Genomic DNA, 23,757 nt, shown 5'->3' on the forward strand with positions numbered 1-23,757 from the left:
TAACCCTTTACAGTCTACAGGGCCACATAAAAAGCTATGGTGGCCTGGATTTGCCCCCCAGGTTTTGAGTCTGACACATGTACATTAGAGCAAACATAAGAAATGAGCTTCTTTCATTCAATAAAAGTATATAAAAAAACCCAAAAACTTCAGATTTATTACACCTCTGCTTTACCAGGTTTTTACTTGTTATATTTCTTATAATGTGAGCATTGATGTCGCCTGTTTGTTCCTAGGAACAAACTGACATCTATATATTTGTATGAAGGGAGAATGTAAAATCTGCTGCTGCGGTTTGAGTTCCTTCACTTGCAGCAAAAAAAATAAGATGGACTTATCGTATATCATCATGGATTCCTAGAGTATCGTGTTATCAGTGCCTCCATGACCTTGTTCTAAGCCTCCACTTCCTGCTCCGGCAACAACATGCGACACATGAATGGCTGCCGTACTTGTGGCACTCTCCATAGAGACTGTGCTTGCGTCATCGGAGATCAGTGATCAGTGATCAGGGTAGGCTCTTTGCTCCAGCTTTGCTGTTCAATTTGGAGAGGGCAGCATGTTTGTAACGTTTTCGAGCGGATTTAGACCAGATGATCCTCTTTGTGACCTTGGCTACCCTGTCAGTAGACCGAAGGTCATCCATAAAGTGCAAATCCAGTTTCGTCAGAAGACATTAAGCTTTAAACTTTCAGCTCTGACTGAACATTTAGAGGGTTGTTTCTGAATATCTGTTGTGTTGTTTCCCTCATGCGCCACCAGTCACTGCTGCTTTTTAAATGATGGATACGAGGGAGTTTTGAAGGCCATGACAATTATTGCGAGGGACGTGCTCACCACTGGGACCATTGTGCTCTATTTTCTATTAATAAAGAAGCATCTTGGAATAGCTAACCTTTTGAACATCCCACTCTGGGAATATGTGGAATTAATATTACAGTGTACAATCTGGTGAGTGAAAGCAACGTTTTTTTTTTGTTTTTTTTTCTTATCCCCACACACTGAAGACCTCTAAATAAAAACACATGTGCCACATAAACATGATACCTCTCAGAGCTGCTTTCATATGTATTTTTATGCAACTTCATTTGCCTTCTGTAAAGTCAACATTCATGTTCACTTCAGCTGTGTAGGACCTTCTCTCTCTGTCCTTTTGTTCTTAATTGCTCATATAATTTCCTCCTTGTTTCATAAAAACTTTAGAAATGTCAGCCATAAGTCAGTAGTACCATAAGCTTTTTATGTTGTATCTTAAAATGCTTGATTGGATCCAGAGATCTCATTTAAATATTAATTTATCCAAAACTGATCACAGAATCACTTCCAAATGTTGGAAGTGATTCTGTTTTGTTTTTTTTTTATCCAAGATAAAAAAAACTATAAAGGGTGCAACACTTCAAAGATTTCTTTGATTCCCAATTTTGAAAAGAAATAATTTAACTCTAGGTGCCAAGTTACACTTTGATGCCATGACTACTCTTCATATTACATACTGATACGTTTTTTTCATTGGCCAGCAAAACAGTTGTGAAACCAGTTGAAATAAGTTCATAAACACACATTAAAGGTGTTGGATAAAAAAACCTAAATCATGTCATCATTGCCTTATAGCCCAATAACAGGAACGACTAAGTTGGGACAACATTGTAAAACATCAAGATGCTCCGTCTCTATGGTTCAATAATGAAAATACCAGTGAGTGAAAGATGGCAGGTGTAGGGACGTCTGTTCGGTTCCACATAGGAAAACTTCTACTTTTCCGTATTGTTCTTCTCATAAGGGACCTTTCACTTCTCATCTCATTTAAAACAACATCTTAAGGACTGGCTCTTGGAAAGCCCAAAATGTCAACATTGATTATATGCACAGATGTATAGATTTTAAGGCTGTTTTATGAATTTCTTATTCTTTGGTGTTATTTCATCGTTTTTATTTCTGCATTTATTATGTGCTTTTGCTCCAACTTGGGATTGGAGATGGAAAGTGGCCACCTGGTTATAATCTCAAGTATCTACATATAAATATAATTAATACATTTTGTACATAGAAAATGTATCAGGAGGCATGATTTTATCCTTTAGAGTTTTAACTCTGCCAGTGCGGTGTTTCTGTTGGCCCCGAGAGCAGCATATATCTCTTTCTGTGTTCCCTCTGATCTCTCATCATCTCTGAGGTCTTACATCAAGAAGCCCTAGATTTATAGATCAATAGCCATAAACAAAACTGGACTCCAAGACAAAACAAACAGATTTTACAGTTTTCCCTCCCTGTCTCCTCATACAGTTGGTCACAAAAGTCTCAGCTGAAATAAAAAGAAAGAGAGAAAAAAAAAGGTCATTTTCCAGCGAGAGAGCAATACAAAGCCGATCAGGCATGAAATATGTGGTAGATTCACACAAAATGAAAGACAATTACCGGAATACGACTTGTGAATAAAAGTGTGTTTAGAAAGGTGTGACCGGGTGCACAAAGTAAATGGATGAACAGAGAATTTGTGTGTAATCCAATTGAAGTGGCATGGCATTGGGCATAATACCAGTCAATCCCATTTTCGATGCTTGGTTACGTGGTGCAAAAAGTGCTTGAGAGTGATCATTTCTGTGCATCTGTGCGTGCGTGTGTGCGTGTGTGTGTGTGTGTGTGTGTGTGTGGAGGGGTATGCATGCGTGTCCCTGTGTGGGTTTTTTTTATTCACACCCATTAGTGTGCAGTCTCACACAGAATATTTATGTTGCTCTGATAACTTGGCTGACAGCTGTGCATATTTCACTGGGTGGAGAACCCTGCATTGCAGTGCTTGCTCATGGCAGCCATGCTCTTCATGAGGGAGCAGTTTAGGGTCAGCCTGGAAGCAGAAAATTACCGACAAATCAGCCGGACTGTCCCCGGTCTGCCTCTTTGCTCGGCAGCATGCAGGTCGAAGCACCGGCCGGACTTCGTTTTGCATCATTTTAAAACGGAGCAAACCAAGAATAAAACGTGGGTGTGCTGTTATTTGTGGAAAAACTGTGTAAAACAATTTAGAGTGTTTTAAATTGCCACCATTTTCCTCTCTATCTAATCAGGCACACAGAAACAGTCAAGCTGAGAATACTCATATTAATCGTTTCCTCCCAAATAAAAAGATCCCCAAGCTTTCTATGTTTAGCCCACACAGTTTCATAAATCAGAAACAAATAAATGCCTCCTCCAGTCTGAGTAGAGTGGCCATTTTAGTACACTAGAAGAAATGCTATAGAGCAATTTGTCAAATAAATGTAAAAGAATGAAAACATATGCTTCTCTGCTAGCTAGGATTTTGGAAGGAAAAGAAAGTCAGGGAAGAAACATTGTTTCTTTCCAACTCTAACCCTTCTTCTCATTCTCTGTCCCTTCAGCTCTTGCCCCAACACCTCCAAGTGTTCGTTCAGAGGTCTTTAAGTCGTGTGTGGAGGATAAGGACCGGGCCTTCTGCCTGAATGATGGAGAATGCTCCATCATTGAAACTGTGGCTGGGGTTCACAGACACTGCAGGTAAGTGATATTTGTGTTGTCAATCTATTAGTATCCTCCATTTCTCCTCCATTTCATAACCCCGGTTACGAAGGTGCAACAATTTAAACTTTTTGGCAATTTAAAATGAGTTGGATTTCCTCTAAAAGAATTTCATCTGGCTGAAGTAGGAATGGTTAATTTTTGCATTGGTTATCACTATCTCAGAGAAAAACAATTATTGCAATAAAAACTGTGATTGATTTTGTTGAAGATAAACTCTGATTGATAATGTTTGACCCCTAAAAGTGACAATATGGTTAGGACAGATACCAAACTTGCTACTATTTGCTCAAAGAGCAGAATACTGTTTCTTATGGTGTTATTTGTTACTAATATATCAGAAAATAAAGTTGAATGCCATTATTGTGTACTGCTGTACAGCATCTTGAGTGCTGAAAAGATTAATGTTTGATAATAGAGTATGCAAGTATATTATAGTGGTTTTAGAGTTATATTCATGTTTGTTGCAGTGACATTTTACTACTTTTTAACTAATTTTTTTCAGTATTATGAAAAAAAAAATTACTTCATATTGCTCATTCCTAATCATAAAAAGCTTTACTTGACGCTGTCTTTGTGGGTTTTCTTCAAAAGACCATAGATCGTAACCTTATTCTGCCAAATCAATTATTTTCCACGACAGACAGAGTGCAACAGTTCAAAGGGATGAAGAAGTATTTTTTGAGCCTTACTGTTATCTGCTTTAAGTTTTGCTCTCTCCCAGCATGAATAAACCACAGACATGTCTCGACATGTAGAAAATGTGGATTTTCTTTCTTGAAGATTTTATTCTTCTTGTCAGTATGATCTGGTAGCAGTTCATATGGTGTGTTGACACACTGGAAAAATGTCAGATATTTGAGCCTTCGACCATCTGGTTACCAGTCAGTCTCAACGATGTGGAAAATTGACTGGGTCTGACCAATGAGCAATTTCTTGGTACATTTCTACTTTGGACATTTTAATTAAGACTTGATTGTTTCCTCTTATACAAACAAAACAAATTAAACTGGAAATTGTTGAGGAAATGAATCTAAACTTCTAATTTCTATAACCATCATGAGTCAAATTATTTGATTTGTACAACCCAAAGTATTAAAGGATTTCTATGCAAAAGGCTCACTGGGTCCAAATATGATTTACCCTGTGTTCTTGCTTTGATCTGACAAAAGCTTCAATAATGATAGCAATTTCATGACATGTCTCTCTTCTCATATCTTAACCTTGGAATAAATGTTGTCGGATATGACCCCTTTAATCTGTGATGCATTTTAATGAAAGGTTTAAAAGAGGAGCTTCTGCAAGACCTCTCTTTGATCATACATTGTATTCGTTCTAAGTTCTTTTCTTTTCCCCGGAGATGCATGTTTGAAATGACGAATAAGAACAGATGACCCCATTGTGGGGCTTTTTGTCATAAAATTCTATTTTATGCAACAATCTATCAAATAAACAATTACATATCTATTAATATTAAAATTTCTGCAGCTGGCTGGTGGCTTTACTGATCTTTAGTGATATCTATTTATGTTTTACTATCTTTGATAGAAGAAAATGCATTTCTTTATCTTTCCTTGAATAGAAGATGAACTGGATTTTACAGGAGCGAAGGTGAAATGAGTAGCCACAGATAAAATAAGATAAGTTAGATAAAATCATTTTAATAAAGGGTGTGCTGATGTCCAGATATTTGGCAACCCCAAAACAGAGTGGCCCCTTGATGTTGCAGATCTTAATTAGCTTTCAGTACCTGTGGCACAAAGTTAGAGACGAGGTGATGCAAATTTCAGATTCTTCAAACGCTCCCTTAGCAATCTCGGGCTTGTCAAAGCAACTCTCTTAGCAATCTCGGGCTTGTCAAAGCATCTTTGTAGCATTCTGAAAATGAAAATAATTGATGTCCACAAAGGAGGAGAAAAGTATAAGAAGACATAAAAGTGCTTTTAGACAGCTGATAAGGCATTTCAACAGTAATGTCGGCTGTGAAATTGAGGTGAAGCAGATCAGAGTCTAGAAGTCATGGCCACAAATGAAGGAAACCTTATAAGTGGGGACTGCGAATGAATTTGAAAATAATATTGAGTGCAACTCATTTGAGCATACTTTATTTCCCATGTATAAGTTGCTGATAGTCTCATTCCTCTAGCTATTCACAGCCTATTAAGGTTAGCAAAATATGAATTCTTGGTAGTGAAATTTATCACGGGGGCTAATAATTGCAAATATTCAAGCACGGCTCTTGACTACAGCTGTGTTGATAACTACCAGACACAGTACAATAATTACCTGCTAAAATGGCTCCCTGTTTCATAAATAGGATCATAAATCTAAAAAAACCTTGGGAATGTTAAGAGTCTGCTGTGAAATTGTTCAAATTCACTGCACTACATGGAGCATGAGTTGAACGCTGCAACGTACAGCAGGCTGACGCCGTCCGAAACGATTTACTGCAGTTTCCCAACATGCTGAAAATCATGCAGCACAGCATAACAAAATGTTTGCTCATGCTTCTGCTCATTAAAATAACTGGAACTAATTGTACTCTTGATTGTGCAAATAGATTATTAAAATTTTGAATTTACCACTAAGGTGAAGAATAGAATCAGATAGATATTCATAAAGCATTGAGATTCGATGCATAAGGGTAAGGTTAAAGGTTTTTACGGCCCAGAGAGTCAAGGTTGCCAACCTCATTGCAGTTGTCAATCTCATCAAATCTGAGGTTATACTTCAGGATATATTCGAGGAAAAAAAAAAAAAACTGCATTTAAAGTATTTTTACTCTCTAAAGTTGGAGGTACTGACCATGCAGGAGTATATTGGCTGCAATATTAAAGAGATGTGTCAGCTCTAATTTTATGCTTTTCAGAATTCACGTCATATTTTATTAACTTCGCTTTTCACAGTTTCAGAAATGTTGATCGCAGGTACCTAAAACTTTGGACTAGCACTGGGTTTGTGTGCTGCTGTTGCACCTACTCTAGATGAATATAATTAAAAAGAAAAATATAGGAAAAAGGTTATAAAATGATACATAAAAAAACATATCTACAGACAGCAAAGAATACTTTTAAGCAATACAGATATGATTATATTACGTTTTCAAAAAAAAAAAATAAAGCAAGTGCTTTCAATATTTCCCTTTTAACTTATTTTTACTTGCCTGGTTGTTTCAGTAAAATGCACTGTGGAGATCAGCACTGAACTGTGATATCGCTTTAACAATACATGATCAGACATGTTCTCCTGAGAGAGAAGTTATGTGATTGGTAGTGAATAATAATAAAACACCTCATTAGTACCTATACTTGGATTAGCAAAGCTTACATCTCCATCTGCTAAATAAGTGATAACAAAAAGAGAGAAAAAACAGATCTGTGTCATGTCGGGGATGAAACATAAGCATGAGACAATATTCTGAAAGAGAATTAAATATTAAAAAAAAAATCAAACATACCAAGTATCGTGGTCTTATGTACAAACACAATTTATTATTTATCAAAATGTTTAAACTGATGATTTATTATTTAGTGTACAAAGACATAAACCATTAAGACTGTACATTAAAACAAAACACTTCTATTGTTTTCTCTGATGTTTTTAGATCCCATTCCAGCTTTGTAAACTTAAGCTGATCAGGTTTGATATGGACTGAAATGTATCACCTGTGCAAGAGCATCAGAAAACCCTGAAGACTTGGAACAATCATTACTCTGGGCTATAATTAGTGGGGGCTGAATGATTGAATATCGGGCTCAGGAGAGACTTGGAGACCTAACCTACAGACACTGTCTGCCAGTTTTCCTGCAGTTGAGTGCCTGTTGTGTGAAGGAATGATTACAGGGTTGTAGGTACTTTTGCTGAAAGGTTGCTTCTTTTTCCTGACAGAAGTTCACCCACTAAATCGGTGGAATATAATCATTTAACTCAAAAATCACTGCCGTGTGGATGTTGTTTAACGACATTGGTGCAATGAGTAAAGTGTGAGCTCTGAGTTTGCTTTGAGAGAACTTTTACTATCAAAACCTTTTACCACGAAAAGAAAACACTTTACTAAAGAAATTCTCTTGAGACGTTTTAAACATTTTCGATGCAAATTCCATGGATTATCTTTCAAATCTTCAAGAGGGTTTAGCAGGGAAGATGGTTGACAGAATCACACCTAGCAACAGGGTCAACCACACCTCACTAAGATGGGAATTTAATCGTCTCTTAGCTCAGAGTTGCTCTCAACGACTGACTGAACAACTCTTAAGCTGGGACTCCTTGGATTTTTAGGCTGATTATTCAGAGAACCTTTGAGAATGCAGGCGCTGGGCTCTGTGGAATAAAAAACGCCTTTGTCAAAAGAGAACCACAAGACGTTCCGCTCGCTGTTTACCTGGTGATGGTAGCATCATGCTGGAGGGAAGACAGAGGGAGCTAAATACCAGGTGATACAGGAAGACATTGTGCACACCTAAGTTCAGTTGAGAATCTCTGTAGCAGGACTTAATATTTTTTCTTCATACACACTCTCCGGTGGACACATCTTCCAAGACTCAAGGAGCCGTCAAGTCACACCATTCAGATTTTTGTTTGTAAAAAGAGTTGCTAACCATCACTTATTTTTCTTTCACCATGCAATTACGTGCTTCGTTTTCTTGGTCTTTCACACAACATATCACAAAATGAAATTATAGTGTGGGGTTGTAATCTGAAGAGGTTGAACTTTAGCAAGACTCTGTACATTAAACACTTTCCTTCTTTTTTCAGATTATAAGATGTCAGCATAAGAGGACATCTGCAAGCTATTATGATTTTGCGAACAGATTGGAAATCCTGAAGCTTTTTCTTCCCCTCTCCTCCAATCTTCTCCTGCCCAACCATTTTTCATTTGCCAAAGCTAATAAGGCTTTCCAAAAAACAAAACAAAACAAACAAAAAAAAACCTTTAATACAATTTTGGGGCGTAGTTTTGGCTTTATGTAAATTCAAGACAGAAGAAGTAAATTAACTTATATAATTCTGACCTCTGAAAATGACAACATAGACACACACAGGAGAGGAGTGCAGCATAAATGCCAATGATATTTTCAGCCCACTAATTAGGGTAAATCAAGCCTTTAATTCAATTTGCAGAGATGTTTACTCTTCTTGATTAGCAACAAGAAAAACTGCTAGCACTCCAAAGCATGTGGGCTGTTAAAGCTACAGGAAAATAAATATATGCAAAACAGGAGAATAGGAGGCTGTGTAAAACTTTTCTAAAATTAAAATTTTAACAAAAAATAAAAAAAAAATAAACTTTCCACATCGTCAGTCAGTTTAAATGTACCTATTAAAATCTATTTCACACCAGTGCTGGGAATGCTTGCTTTGTAGCTGTCTAAAAATAAAGAACATGCATCATCTGAATTACTAAGCATATTTTATGCATGAGTCACCACATACTGTTATGAAACACACACAAAAAATGCTCATTTACATTGTAGATGTAGAGTTGTAAGAACAGATCAGTGTCAAGTATGCAAATCTACACATTTTTCACTGCTACTCTGATAAAATGACTTCGTTCCACCGTAGGATTGTTTCATGATCGTCGTCCAGGTAAAGAGAAAACAGGAGAGACTGCCAGAGTTCGCCTGTCTTATGGAACCACAGGGGAGATCTGGTGATTAAAACAACTGCACCTCTTGGTGAAATGTTTTCCCTTTATTGAAATGTTGTACACAGTGTCCCAAACCTAAGTACAGCAGCTAACAGCTGTGTTTTAGGTGAAGCTGTCCTATGATGTTCCAAATTGAAAGAGAAGTTGTTCTTTGTCGTAATTCCCATGTGTCTCCTGTGTTGCAGCAGCTGGTCCGCTGACCCAGATACGAGGCTTTGAAAATATATTTACGCCGTACATATTTCTTCCCTTTTTGTCGCACTTTAATGTTTCAAATCATCAAACCTCTTTTAATGTATGGCAGAGATACCTGAGGAACTAGAAAGGTCAAGGGGAAGCATCTGTTTCAACCAGTTTGATCCAAAAATTACTCCCCAGTTGAATTACGAATTTACTGTGATTTACTATATCTTTTGGAAACCTGGGATCAGTTTTGTTACACACATAGGCCTGGTTAATACCAGGCTTGTACAGTTAATAGAAGCCCTTTAGAAAGAAGACATTTTGAAATGACAAGATGAGGTGGGCTAAACTAGTGAACGTACCCAGTCTAAAGAAACTCAAAAACTCATTGACAGCTAGTTATTTAGCAAATAATTGGATGCATCTTTTGTTTCTAGCATTTAGACACTTGCAGCTGTAGCCACAGTGAAGAGTAGAAAGTTTTGCCTCAGGGGGCCATGAACACAAATGCAAGCCACATTTTTCAGAGTGTATATGCAGTACATAAAATCAAAGTTAAACATACTGAAATTCGGTGAAATGATTGTATTGCATAATAAAACTATGACATATTCTACTTGAATAGAACAGTTTTTCCTTCGCTGAAAATCTCTGCTGTAATCTTGGTTGTTACAGATTTTCACAAAGTCTTTTATATTCTTTTGTTGCTTGTTCTTGTGGTTTTTGGTCAAAAATAACCAATCTAACAGCAACAGTCACACACATTTGACATGATGATAGGTGCATGCAAATGTGCATGTACTCCTCTGGCAACATCCTCACGACAGGCGTTAAAAGGGATGCGTCTTGCACATATCACATGGTGAAATTCTTTAAGGAAAATGCTTCCTGACTTGCATGAGTATTGTATCAACAACAGTAAACAGCAGCTGCCTTGTGTTGCCAGATGACGCAAGGTGTTGCAAGTTTGCTCTTATCTTGAAACAACTCGATTCTGCCATCATCTCTCCAAAACATGACGAGAATATGCATTAATTGGTCTTTGCATTGATGCCCAACAATTTCAATATATTATGGCTTTAGAATAATATTCATTGTTATTGATATGCAAACTCATAGTGATAATCGAGACCATAGGAAAATTGTAATGCCAGACGCAGCAGAGCAGAGGGAATTAAACAGAAGGCGTTTTGCATTTTAATGGCTGATTTCAACAGTGACAATTTACCATCTTAATTTCCAAGGATATTTGAACACTTTTTGTTCTAATTTGTGGAAATTATAGATGTAAAAGATTTGATGGCCTGAATTGTGTAATCGCATGTAGAAAAAAAAAAAAAAAGATCTAAAATGTTTCAGCTTCAAAATGTTAAAATGCATTTTTGGCAATCCTGCTGTAATGAGTGTTGACTTTTAATCAAATGGAAAAAAAAATGTTAGAATAATTATAGGTTCAGCCGGTGTCAAATAAAAGTGGAATTAAACTGACAAGCAGAGAAGAGGTATAAAAAGGTTGATGCTATTTATAAAGATGATTACGGAGGAGCAGGTCAGATTTGCCCATGTCTTTCTGTATTGCCACTCCTTTGGAAATTAGAACCAATTTAATGGCTTCACTTTTATTCTTCACAGCTTAGATGGAATCACAACCCCTGTGTGTCTTTGTGCTTGCATTAAAAGCTTGGCAAGGAACGGCGGCTCATGTCTACCATCACCATGGTAACCTCTTCCCTCATTAGTTTGGAACCAGAAGGTGAAAAAAAATAGTTGTTGACTCACTTCTCATGAGCCTGCTCTGCTGGTATACATCAAATGCTCTGTCTTTTGCATCATATTTTACCCATCAACTCCCATTGATCAAACATCAAGATAACTGCTACCTAATGGTATCCATAACGGCTGTTGTGAATAATTCATAATGGGATTTGCACATTTGATTGCTTCACCCAGTGCTATGCTAGCATACAGCACAGAGAGATATTGGATGATTGATTTTTGCTCTATGCTTTCTTCGCTCAGACTTCATCTGTGGGAATCGATAACTTTTAGGAACATCTTTTGCCAAATAAAAAAAAAGAACTGGTATTCATTATGCTGTTAAACAGCATTTGCCACCTTGCAGATATGTGGAGTTTTGATTTAATTGCGACACTTGCTCAACTCTTCAGTTTAAAGACTACTTGAGCGAACATAAAATAGTTTTGATATTATAATATCATTTTGGATGGACAAAAACTTTCCAAACTAACTCATCCCTACGTGAAAAAGTAATTGCCCATAAAGGTATTAAGTAGCAGCTTTTGCCATAACTTTCAATGAGTCTTTTTCTCTACTGCTGTGGAGGAAGCCTTCAAAGCCTTTATTTTGTTATCGTTTCACAGAATAATTTGGGAAGTCACACCAAGATATTTTTTTGCATATTATCATATTGTCCTTTCAGTTGAGCAGTGCTGGAAAACGGATTTTGTGTCCGTTCCTGTCGTTGAATCATAAACATTATAAACCAGCCCTAACCAAGCTTTTGCTCAGTTTTTTTTTTAGATTTTTCTCTGGTATCATTTGTGGATGACTCATTAATGCATTCTTGAAATATCTTGATAGGCCAACTACTCCTAAGAAGATTAATTGTTTTATGTTTTAGACATTTGTCACTAAATGCTCAGACTGTGATTCACTACTTTAGATAAGGTCGCAATGTGTTGTTGTTTGAGATCTTTTAGTCTAGTTCATGTCAGCAGGTTGACTTTAAGTTATTTCTTGATTGGACGGGTCAGGTAGCAATCACGTGTGGTGATTGCTACCTGGTGATATTGAGCTGAGTAATCCTGTAATACGTTGCCAAAGAACTGTGCATGCTAGTGAAAAATCTATGCACACTTCCTCAAGAATTCAAGGAAAAAGCTAGAATGTTTCTGCTAAGGGGAAATGAGTGATTTTCATTGATAGCTTGCTACTGGGCTTAAGCCTAGGGATAAGCTGAATGCGCTCAAGTCTGTATGTGTGTCTCCATGAGCCTGTTGATGTTGTTTTTTCTCCTGGACTCAGGAGACATTGACAGCAGTGTTAGGAGAATCTGATGTGACAAATTATATCACATAAATGAAGAGCTCAGCCTCTTAACTTTGCTCTCTTGCTTTCCTTCCTCTCATCTTGATGTTATTTATTTCTTTATTTTTCGATAGAGAGCCAGTTCAGCGATTAAATTGTCACTGCAGCGTCAGACCTTGACAGGCTGCACTAATCCACGGTGCCGCCGCTCCCCTGCTGATCGGAGGACGTTCTCCAGGCTTAAAGCCAATGGTCCATGTCCACCCGCTTTTCCCACCTAGCAGCTGCATGAAAACCACATGGCTGCAAATGTGAGAGCAGAATTACCTTTAGGCAACAGCCTTTGACAAACTAACGCCTGGTCTTAGACCTCGGCTGAACTTGCACATCCTGTTTGTAATTCAAAGAAGAGAAGCAGTCCAAAAGTTGCTGACTTGAAGCGTCGGTCAGGAGAAACTTGACAAAAACGTACTTCTGTTTAAAATCCTTACCTCCAGAAATGCAAAAAAAAACAGCACATCATTATAAATGGAGTGATTTTACTCACCCTTTAGCGGTTAGGCTTGCAACAAATTTGAAGAAGCTTTTGAACGAAACTTTGTCAACCTCATCACAGTTGTGGCATGCTAAAAGCTCAATATCAGGGATACCATCAACTGTTGGCAAGTACAGAAGTACAGATAATCCATCTAATTTGCTTTTACTGCTCCTCTTTAAGTAGCTTCCTGTCCGTATAGCCAGACAGCAGGGAAACGAGACGTTGCAGTGGGGGATAGGATCTTTACTCATTATGGACGATGGAGGACATGATTTAAACTTCCTTTCTCTTCTCTCTTGTTTTTGGTCCTGCTCTGCACTCATGAAGCCTTCTATTAACTCATCTGGGGTTTGGAGTTGTAGTTTATTTGAGCGCTTGGGATGCTAATCAGCTGCTTTTTGTTTTGTTTTTTTGTTTTTATTTTTGTAAAAAGAAAAAAGAAAAACATCCACATTACAACTTCAGTTGTAATAAAGTTGTGTTTGCATTACAACTGTCTGAAAGCACAGGAGTGAGACCAAAAATTCTTCCAGCTGAACAACATCCAAAATTGGAGGAGGCACTCGTCCAAAACAGCCATGCTTCCTCCAAAAAATCTAAGTCTAAAAAGTCTGCAAGAAGAACAAACCAGAAGGTCAGGCAACAGAGTGACTCTTTATACTGATTGGTCCCGTAACATCATTTGTCCGCTGAAGGCGCCAATGAAACAAGACATGTCACCAAGTAATTGGAAGAGAAGCTTTCTGTAGAGGGTCAAAGTGTGCCTTGTACCTCTAGGTTAGCAAAGTTTCAAAGGAGCATATTTTGACCTGTGATTTCAATAACCTAAGAGGAAATGTTCTTTTTTTTTTTTTTTCTTTTTTTTACTTGAAACAGCCAAACTGCAACAACAACTGGAAAAATGCTCCAGTATGTGACATTACCTCTCCCACAGGGGAAGAAAATCCAGTCTCCTGGGTGATGGTCCTAATTTTAAATCCGGTGTCATCGTTTTATAAAGATTTTAGCATTTATCTCGTTTTTTCCCTCACCAAGCAAGAAGCAGATATAGATCAGCACAAAAATGAATGAAACATTATATCCACGGATTTCCCTGAGGATTAATGCAGCACCAAAAGTTCCCTTCTCCGAGGTTCCATTTTATATACACAGTTTTTACATATTGGGAAAGTGTAAAAACTGTCAATATGTGATGAATTGCTCTGTACAATTTGTCAAACAAACATGGTCAAAAGAAACTGCAATTCATGGTTTTATATCTTGTAAAACTTTTTTTAACAGCGTTAAAGGAGTTGTTTTCTGTATGAGTGTATCAGTCTCTTATGTTTTTAATCATTTCAACTTACCTTTTTTGTATTATTGCTCCAATTTACTGAGATATGCAAATATCTGACTATGCACAACCTTCTGAAGATCCAGTCACAGCGTTTCAGTCCAGCTGAGGTCCTAATCATTGCAGATTGCAGATTACTGTTGTGTTTGGAATCGTTGTCTGGTTAATGATCCCATTTTCAGCCAACCTTTAGTTGCTCTGTTGCATGGAAATCTATTTCTAAGCTGCATGAGAGGTTATGGTTGATTCACTGGCTGCACATTGTCACATGGCTGCACAACAAGCTCAAATCATGATGACCCCTTCACTGCCTTTCTTGAAAATTAACATGTTTGTGCTAATATGCTTTGCTTGGTGCTGCTGTGCAATAAAGAGAATATCATGAACCCATCCAACCTGCCAACTGTCATAAACGCTTTTCAGTTGGGAATAACGTTTCTCACTGCTGAATAATGGACTTCGTATTTTTTAGAAATTACCTTAGAATGCTCTCCAGAGTGGTGAGCATCAGTGACTACATCTCTCAGATCATTGTTGATGTCTTGGCATCATGTTAACACAAACCTGTGTGGTCCGGATCAATAGTCTGCCAAAACTCCTGTTGGTCACGCTGATGATCAGTGCTCAATCAAATGCATTAGATTAGCAGCGCATGGTGGAGTTGCCTCTTTCATTCATTCAAGTTTATTTGGACAGGGACACCACAGGCAGTTTTACAAAGTGGACAATTCCCTGTACACAGTTAGTCAAGCCCCTGTTTAATATGGAGAACCAGAACCCTGTCAGGACTTTCCCAATAAAAACTACTCTGAACAGCACAGACCTGCAGTTACATTTGCCTGGATTTAAATTAGTTTTTTATTTTATTATTTTATTTTTGTTAAGAGCCTAGATACACAAGAAACAAAAAAGAATCCATCTTTCACTGACACTTTAAACATTTTTGTAAATTAACATTCACCTTTCTGCATCTATCTACCCATTCATGTATACTAATCCATCTAAATGACACATTTCCCACCCATTTCTCTTTTTTTATGATTATATTTTGCATAATGCACAAGCACCACCTATACAAGGCAGATGTTACAAAGGAATGCTGACATGAGGCACACAAAGACTCATTTTTCATGCTACAAGACCTAAAGAGGATGGGATGGACATGTTGTCAAGAAAATGTACTGTCCCTTTAAATTATCTTATTTCAGCTTTAAATGTAAAACACATTTGTCCTCTGTGTTGACTTATGCCGAAAAAACTTAACTCTCAGGCTTTCAGTTCACATTATGGGGCAGTAAAAAGAGCAATATACTTTTGTTAGCATACATTTCATTTTTAAAATCAGATATCTAAAGGGAAATCTGTGCAAAATTTGTTTTCAAAACGTAAGCGACTCACAGATGAGATGACAACAAAGACATCAATGCAACACCTCCCTCCACTTTCTCTTTGCCACATTAAACCAACGCAAGTAAATAGAGAGCATTTGATTGTAACCACCATGAACAGACTGGATTGGATTTGGAGGCAGCAGCAGTCTCACTTACTTGCCTGCAGCACTTTACTTGTTATTTCATTGGGCGCTCAGCTGGTGAAGTATAACAGCTGCTTCTCATTACTGATGTGGAGACTAAATGATTTTTTTTTTTAATTTTATTTTGCAGTGGACACAGCAGAGCACATATGAAGTATGTTTATGCACAAAATATTTTTGATTTATCTGTAGCTGCACACATGGAGTTTCTGAAGGTTTCTGCTCTGTTATCAGGCTTTTCATCATTCAGAGGACAGATATTTGGTCATTCCACATGGTATGTCTTACCTATTGGATTGCTTAAGTGTTCACATTGACATACAGCATAGTAACTGTGTGGATTCATTCATAAGTATAGCGAAGGTCAAAAAATATAGTTTTCACCTGAGGAAAGAGTTATCGCCTGCAGTCCACCAGGGGGAGCTGTGCTAATTTTATTATTAAAGGTAGGAACGTCATGGGAGAAAATGCATTTGTATATTAATCCCACTGTGCTCTGCCTTTAGGGATATTAGTTTGGATTTCATAATGTCAAAGTGTCAATGTCTCTGTTCCCATTTTTTCAAATAAAGCAATTTTTTCTCCTAATATTAGAAGGTCTTGATTCAGTTGAGAATGATCTGTACACATTTTCATTAATGTTTTTCATTTATTTCTGTTTGTCAAAACTTCTGTCTGCAATATACTGTCTAGATATAGCTTAACAGATGCAGCTTGTCTTTTTGTGTATACCCATAGGTTTCTTAAACCTCGCTAGATTAGCTGAGCTTGTGCAGGGGGAAGTGAAAATAAAAACACGACGGCGGACTGATCGAAAATGCAAAACAGAACAGGGAATCTGTGATGCATCATTATCTGATGATGTGGTCTAATTCTCAAGTTTTCTGATGTATTCATTCGATGTTTCCACCACAGGGGTTTCCTTTGATTTGGCAGGGGGAAGAAATATCAATTTTTAATAATGGAGCAACCGTAAACTCAATTTAAAAACTGTTTGAATTAGAATTGTCGTCTACTACGAAGCTCCTTGTTGATCTGAAACATTATCAGATACTTTGCATGTTTGAATGCGGAGACTTCAGACCGGTTATCGGTTACTGCAGATCTAACTTGGACTTCCCTCTGTTAGATTTGAGACCCACCTTGTTCCTGATAGATCTGTGTTTTGACTTGGTGAAATGACCTTTGAACATCTCTGAAACATGGAGCCCTGTCATGCTCACTGTTTGAGTCTCTGCCATCATTTCTATCAATGTGAACCTAATTTGGTAACAACTGTTTCTCTTTCTGGGAGCCAATGCGGCATCTTTGTTTGAGTCATGCCGGTGTATACTGCAGTAGATAGTGTACGAGATATGTCATATTTCGTGTTTTATGCTGCATTTGTTGCTGGAGGGTTTTCATCGAGAGAATTTGGTGGACCAGCAAGATACTGATATCAGCATCATGGCAGGGCGGTATGTTTTAATATTTTAACATAACTCTGGGCTAGGTCTGTAGGCTCAGTGGAGATGAAGTGTTTGGAGTCTGCCCTGGTCACATCTACTACCATCTCTCCAGATATTTACTTTCTTTTAAATAAAATTAATCATCCCTTTAAAGGGAAAATTCTCCCAAGCTCAAACTTCTTAAAAGTCAGACTTGACTTATTGAGCTGGTGGTCCAGCAATACACCAGAGAAAACTCTGATATTAAAAAGTGAGAAGTACAAACAGGTCACTCACACAACAGCTCTTCACCCTGGAGTCAAGCAGGTCAGAGAAACATGCACATGAAGTATTTCTGAGCATGCTTCCCCAGATCAGTGTCTTAAACCTGTCAACTATTCAATTCTATCTCATCACATGTAGTTTTTTTGTGGCTTTGTGTTCAGTTTCCTTTACATTATCTTAGCTGTATGGTTAGAGTTAGAGGCTTAATTTAATTCCCCCCCCCAGTTTGGTTTATTTTCTTCTCAAACAACAGCAGAATCCTCTTTACTTATTAGCACCCCAAACTTTAGTTTCTCATTACCCCTTGAATTTACATACTTGCAGGTTTTCTTTGCCCTTCCATTGATAATTTCTTGTTTTTGGTTCGTAGTAATTGGTCAAATTTTGTGGTAAATTCCACATTCTTATTTTTTTGTAATTGCTCAGCAGCACTGTTGGTTTTGTTTGGATCAACAAATTTCTCCTTTCACATATTTTGTTTGTGTTAGGTACCTTTGTAGGCACAGCCCTGACATTTTCACCACACTCATACAGTTGATAAATGAAACAGTGCCAGGTTTACTTAAAATAATCAGGTTTACTTGAAACAATTTGTCCTTGAATCTTTATTCAGCAAGAAAAGAAATATGCCTTTCCCTTTTCATGTGGCATTTCACCAGATGACAGCATCAGATTTTATCAAGTGAAGGTAATTAAAAGTACCATTCTTGGCATACATTAGCTACTGCAAAGCTGACTCATTTTAAATACCTGTCTTGTGAAACGACGATTTTATGAGCTTGATTTATTCACATGTGACATTGTACTTCATTATATCGATGGGAGCTATGTTCTGGGAAAACGTCGAGCATGTGACCTTAAAAACGTTTTTCTAGTAAATTCACTTGCAAATTTATATGTACACCAAGAGCAGAAGAGTAGGAGGGAGTGGTCTAGTGAGCATCAGAGTCGCTATCTAAGAAAACATCCAAGTTACAAAAATAAATCAGGAGGACACACCTGAGGGTTGAAGCTCAAGATGGTGGAAACAGGAAGAGAAAGAACTAAAGCAATCATCATGTGATGAAAAATATCTTAATGGGATGGACCACAGACAGATAGATGATGTGGCTACCATGACCAAATGACACCAGTGGGTAGAGAGCCAGACTGGAGGACAGCACAGGATCAGGAGTCAGCACCAGAGCAATGGATCTTCCATATTCAGAAAGGAGAGAGACCCCAGAAACTGTACATCATCTCACAGCTGGGTTTAAAAAACTAGCAGGAATGAGTACATGGAGTGTCATAACCAACTGGCTGGTGTAGTGTACCGAAACATCTGTGTGGGATACAAACTGGACAGCCCTAGCTGAACATAGGACTTATTTCCCAAGGTGGCGGAGAATGACCGATGATCCTCTGTGACTTTCAGATATAAATGGCCAATGCTGCTTGTCAATGATCACTGACAAGCAGCATGAGAAACTGGAGAAATACCAAAGCCTCAGGAAAGCAGTAGGTAAAGGCAACTGCAGTAAGCCCTAGCATGACCTCATCGGTCAAACTCGGGGCAGTGACTCTGGAGAAACACCTGATGTCTCCGTCCAGAGGAAGAGCTAAAACACCCTCAGTGTCCTAGAACCAAACCTCAAAGAAAACTTTGAGCCAAATCCTTTTTCACAGCACTATTTACTGAAAGAGGGCTCTGAACAAAACGCATATTTTCCACAATGTTTGTTTTATTGTGTTTCTGATCTTAAAATACATTTTTGAAAAAAAAAAAATTGTATGGTTAAATGGTGATGAACATTTTGCAGGAATGCATGACACTGATTAGATGCTTTGAAATATCTTTAAAGTCTTACTCTGGCTGCTGGAACAGGTTTGATATTAGGACATTTATCTGATATTAGGCTTTTAGTTGTCACAACTATCTTCTGTCAGATTCAGTCCTATTCAGTTTACAAAAGGTCTCAGTACCAATGATTGTTTTGTCACTGTGATTTGAACCAAAGTTTGATATTTTAAGACAATTTTACAAAACTATCCATACCTTACATCCCTCATTAAATTTGTTCAGATTTGTATTTTAAATGTAAATTCAATTAAAATGTTTTAAATCTTTGAAAATATATCTTGAAATAAGTAAGTATCTTCATTTTAAGTATATATAAGATACATACTTAAAGGGGGATAATTATGTATTTTCAAGGCACATTGTTAGTGTTAGCTAGCTGCTCGGTGTGAAAACATCAACAGGAGCAAAATGTGAGTTTAGTGAACACTGCAGCTGCATCCGTCACGTCAGATGGATCTTTGGAAGCAAAATACTATCTTGCAGAGACTCTTCACTCTGACAATGTATATGTTGCTGTCAGGAATAAAAAGCATACTGCAATGTCTGAACTGTCATGGGTGATTGAGTTAGAAGGGGGACATTGACGATACTAACGGAGACCATGCAGCATTTTTACTGTCGTTAACACAACTGTGGAACGCAATGAAACGTCTCATTCCAACGCGTGCATCTAGAGTTTGTTTGCTTGTATGCTCCTTACTTTCTGTAAACCTTCAAAAACTTGAGGCATATACAGCCTGTCAATACTGTAATAGTGTGAAACATATATAAAGTGCAAACCAGGTGGTTCACTCTTGTTTTCACAATATTCACAGATGGGATTTCTCAGTCTGCAGAAATCTCTGTGTTGTATTATCCTCCTCCTTTTGTAACAGTTTGCAGGGATTTCATCCACATATTGGTATTTTGTATTTCCTCCATTGCAAAAAAGGCCTAACATAGGGTATTATGGATATGAATAGAATTTAATTTGATGGTTGGCTGTTATCGACAGAAATTAATAACCATTCCAAGACTTGGTTATTTCAACATTCAGAAGCTTTTAGGAGATGTGTAAAAATGGATGATGGAAAAGTCAGCAGTGATGACCCTCCGATGTTTGTATCCAGTATAACTCAAAGGACTAGAAGTTATTTATCCTTCTAAAGTTTAAACGAAACAAAACATGCATTAAATTGTGAGAAACGCAGTATAAAAAACCCATCTATAGAATATAGACTTTTTCAGTTTATCTTTATCTTTTAATACTTCATTCTCTGCTGGACACACAAATACTAAACTTCCTTACCAGCTTATTATTCTTGTCTTATCTTAGTCAAACTATTTTGTATTACCACAGGGAAAAAAAACAAGCAAAATAACCCTGTACATAAACTAAAAACTTTAGAAGACGAGTGACTTGAGTTCTAAAGACTATTGTTTCTGAAGTTCTGTCTGACAATGCTTGCTTCGAGATGAACTATATAATAATTTCCTGTGAGTGACAGATTCAGAGCACAGGCAGATCTGTTATTCAGACAAAGTAATATAGTTTGTGGGGAGAGCTTGTTGGAATATGTGCATAATGAGGTTAGTATTGTTTAACAGAAAAAAGGAAGGTCTTACCAGAAACTGTTTTCTGCATGGCTGCAGGTATTGCTTCAAAATCTATATGGATCTTAGCTTTGCTGAGAAGAAATGGGAATTTTCCATTTCTCGGAAAAGGCTGCTTTGTTTCTTTTGCTTTTTCTTTGCAAAGTTTGAAAGAGGCTTTTGAGAGAACTGAAAAATAGTTACTTTCAATTTATCAGTTAGTCCTTTTAATGAGATGCCTAAGAAAGTGCCTAACATGGTACAGTTATTGGAAAATTATAGAAAAGATCATTAGTAATTATCCATCAGGCATATTAAGACAGAAAAAGCAAGCAAACTTCAACTTCCAAACAGAACCACATTTCAAGCTGTGGCCAGTTTTGCCAGGTTTTTTCTTCTTGGTTAATTATGAACACTGAACTTAACTGAGGTTTTAATTCTTCTGTAGTGCTTTGAGTGCTGTTCTTTATTTTGTGAGCTCCTGAATTTACACAATCTTGGGATAATGTAGGCTGACAATTCCTGAAAAGGTTCTCCACTTTGCCATGTTTCCCTCATTTGCGGATAAATAAGGAAAGACCCAAAGACTTAGAAGTCAAATTCCCCATGCCAATGGCTGTGATCTCTTTGAACATTTATTTAGATCAAGGCATTGCTTTTTCAGATATTTCAGAGTATTTCATGATATATTTAAGTGCTTTCTTTTTTCTAAATATCTGCCAGTTAAATTAGATTCTCCTGTGCTTTTTTGAACGTCTCTGTTAAAGGGAAGACATGTTTTGTTTTTCTATTTGTTCGTTTCTTCTGAATCAGCGTTATAGATTATTGATCGTAACAGTAGACTCCAATCTGATCTGATACGATCGATACGAATAAAACAAACGACTGATTTATAGAAGACTACGTGAGGAAGATAGAAAATATTTGCCAATTATTGGCTGTCAGAGGATGGCTTCTTGGTAGGCATCAGTTTACAAGGCAGAAGCTTTGTTTTCTAAAGAAAATTTATGAAAACTACAGAGGTATGAAATACCAAAGGGCTGGAATGATTAGCAGCATCTTGTGGGGAAAAAAAGGGAAAACATCCATCACCCTCCTAAATGACCAGCCTTACTATCTCCAGAAAGCTGTACAACCTCTTGTTAGCAATGTCAAGGCTAAATTATAAAATAAAGTCATCTTCAAGGTTAATTTGTTTAAAATTATAGCTTTAATTTGGTGTAAAAATGGCAGTGAAGTGTGCATTGCAAAATTGGCTATTCATATATTAGAAAACTGTTATGAAGTAATTACTCGACAGTAATTACTTCATACCGTATGCACACTTATGTGTTCATTAGTTAACGTTTCATCTATAGCTGTAGAGCTCTTAAATTTATTTCTGTTTGAAAACAAAGGTTATTTTTATGGTGGCTTTTAGAGTGACGGCGAGAGCGCTCTGTCCATAACAGATATGTTTGAAGACAGAGCAAATATTCAGCACATTACTGCAAACGTTATATTCACCAGGATTACAGAAATGCATTCCTGTTTGTGCAACCAAAAAGTAAGTGGGAAAGAAGCAAACACTGAATTTACATCTTAAATTTGTTCAGGGCTACCTCCAATTATTTTTATACAGAGTTTATGCGACAGTAACACATGGTTACAAAAAGGCTCTGGATAATACCAAGCATTTTATCACGAGGCTGAGCTGAAGCTTTTGTTTGGGTGGAGAAATTTCATGCTACAAGTCTCGACATCTGCATTAGCTCGCAGTGCAAAAAACAACATTTGATTGAAGCATATGTTCAGCATGCAGGATCCACATGTTACAGATAAGACACCCTGTGGTTGAGTACAATTAGCCTGTCGATGGAGCGTTGGAGCGAGAAAGACAGATTTACTGTTTATGAGTATTTGTGAATCAATTTATGTGCACAAATATGAGGGGAAAATCAAACTGTTCCATTCATTTGACTTATTTAACCCTCAACCATGTTGGACACAGTTTGCAGTTACTGAACTGAAGCTCACTTTCTGTGCGCTTAAGGAGGGATTCATACTGACTGGCACAATGAGACTGGAACAATTATTAGTTAATGAATACAGTTTGAGTCCCTGGATCGTTCCAGACCTGGATCCTCTCATATGTTTTTTTCTTTTTCTTTTTTTGTCCCCTGTTTGTTCCAAAGATTTTCTGCTTAATACGGCCAGAGGACTGATATAGGTGTTAGAAAAGGAGGATTTCATGTCTGTTTGACCAGACCAGTATGACAGGTTAGCCTGTAGATAGAGTCTGCAAGACGTCGCTCTTTGGTGCAGTTCTCTAACTGTGAGCTGTTATTTTACTGCCTTACCAAACTGCTTACTGTCCATGGTGCCAAGGTAGATACGGTGCTTGTTCAGTAGCTAGAAAAAAATATCCTCTATGGTATGTCATATTTACATCGCAAAGCAAAAATAAGAGGCTGTCCGTTAATCCATTAGCCAGTAAATCCATGTAGAGTCACAGTGAGGTTGGTGCCTATCTATAGTAGTCAATAAACAAGAGACAGAGCACATCCTGAGCTGATCCCAGTCCATCACAGGGCAACAGAGAGACACACAACTAAGCACACACACACCTATGGGTAATATAGAGCGACCAATTAACATGACCTGCATGCACACATTCAAACACAAGGACTAAATGTAGCTTAGAACGGCCTAAGGAGCATCTTATTTGGCTGAGCTTTCAAGAATACAAACATGTCAGTAGAAAGGCAATGCAAGCTAACTGCAGAAAACACCAAAGACATTCTATATACAAGACCACAGTGCTAAGAGCTGCA

At 37.4% G+C, this 23,757-nt stretch overlaps 1 protein-coding gene and 1 long non-coding RNA gene across 2 annotated transcripts in view; both read left to right on the forward strand.

The window, feature by feature from the left end:
• The window catches only part of LOC148153727 (uncharacterized), a 239,395-nt gene that overhangs the window by 49,941 nt on the left and 165,697 nt on the right, over positions 1–23,757 (forward strand). The window lies entirely within an intron of this gene.
• The window catches only part of nrg3b (neuregulin 3b), a 122,349-nt gene continuing 101,395 nt past the window's right edge, over positions 2,804–23,757 (forward strand). Inside the window, exons 1-2 of the mRNA XM_088001027.1 lie at positions 2,804–2,888; positions 3,378–3,513. Of these exons, the coding sequence (XP_087857153.1) occupies positions 2,804–2,888; positions 3,378–3,513 (221 nt within the window). The remainder of the gene's footprint in view (positions 2,889–3,377; positions 3,514–23,757) is intronic.

The sequence above is a fragment of the Poecilia mexicana genome, unplaced genomic scaffold, assembly GCF_051168715.1.
Source record: "Poecilia mexicana isolate PSO_F unplaced genomic scaffold, ASM5116871v1 scaffold_19, whole genome shotgun sequence".
Taxonomy (NCBI): Eukaryota; Metazoa; Chordata; class Actinopteri; order Cyprinodontiformes; family Poeciliidae; genus Poecilia; species Poecilia mexicana.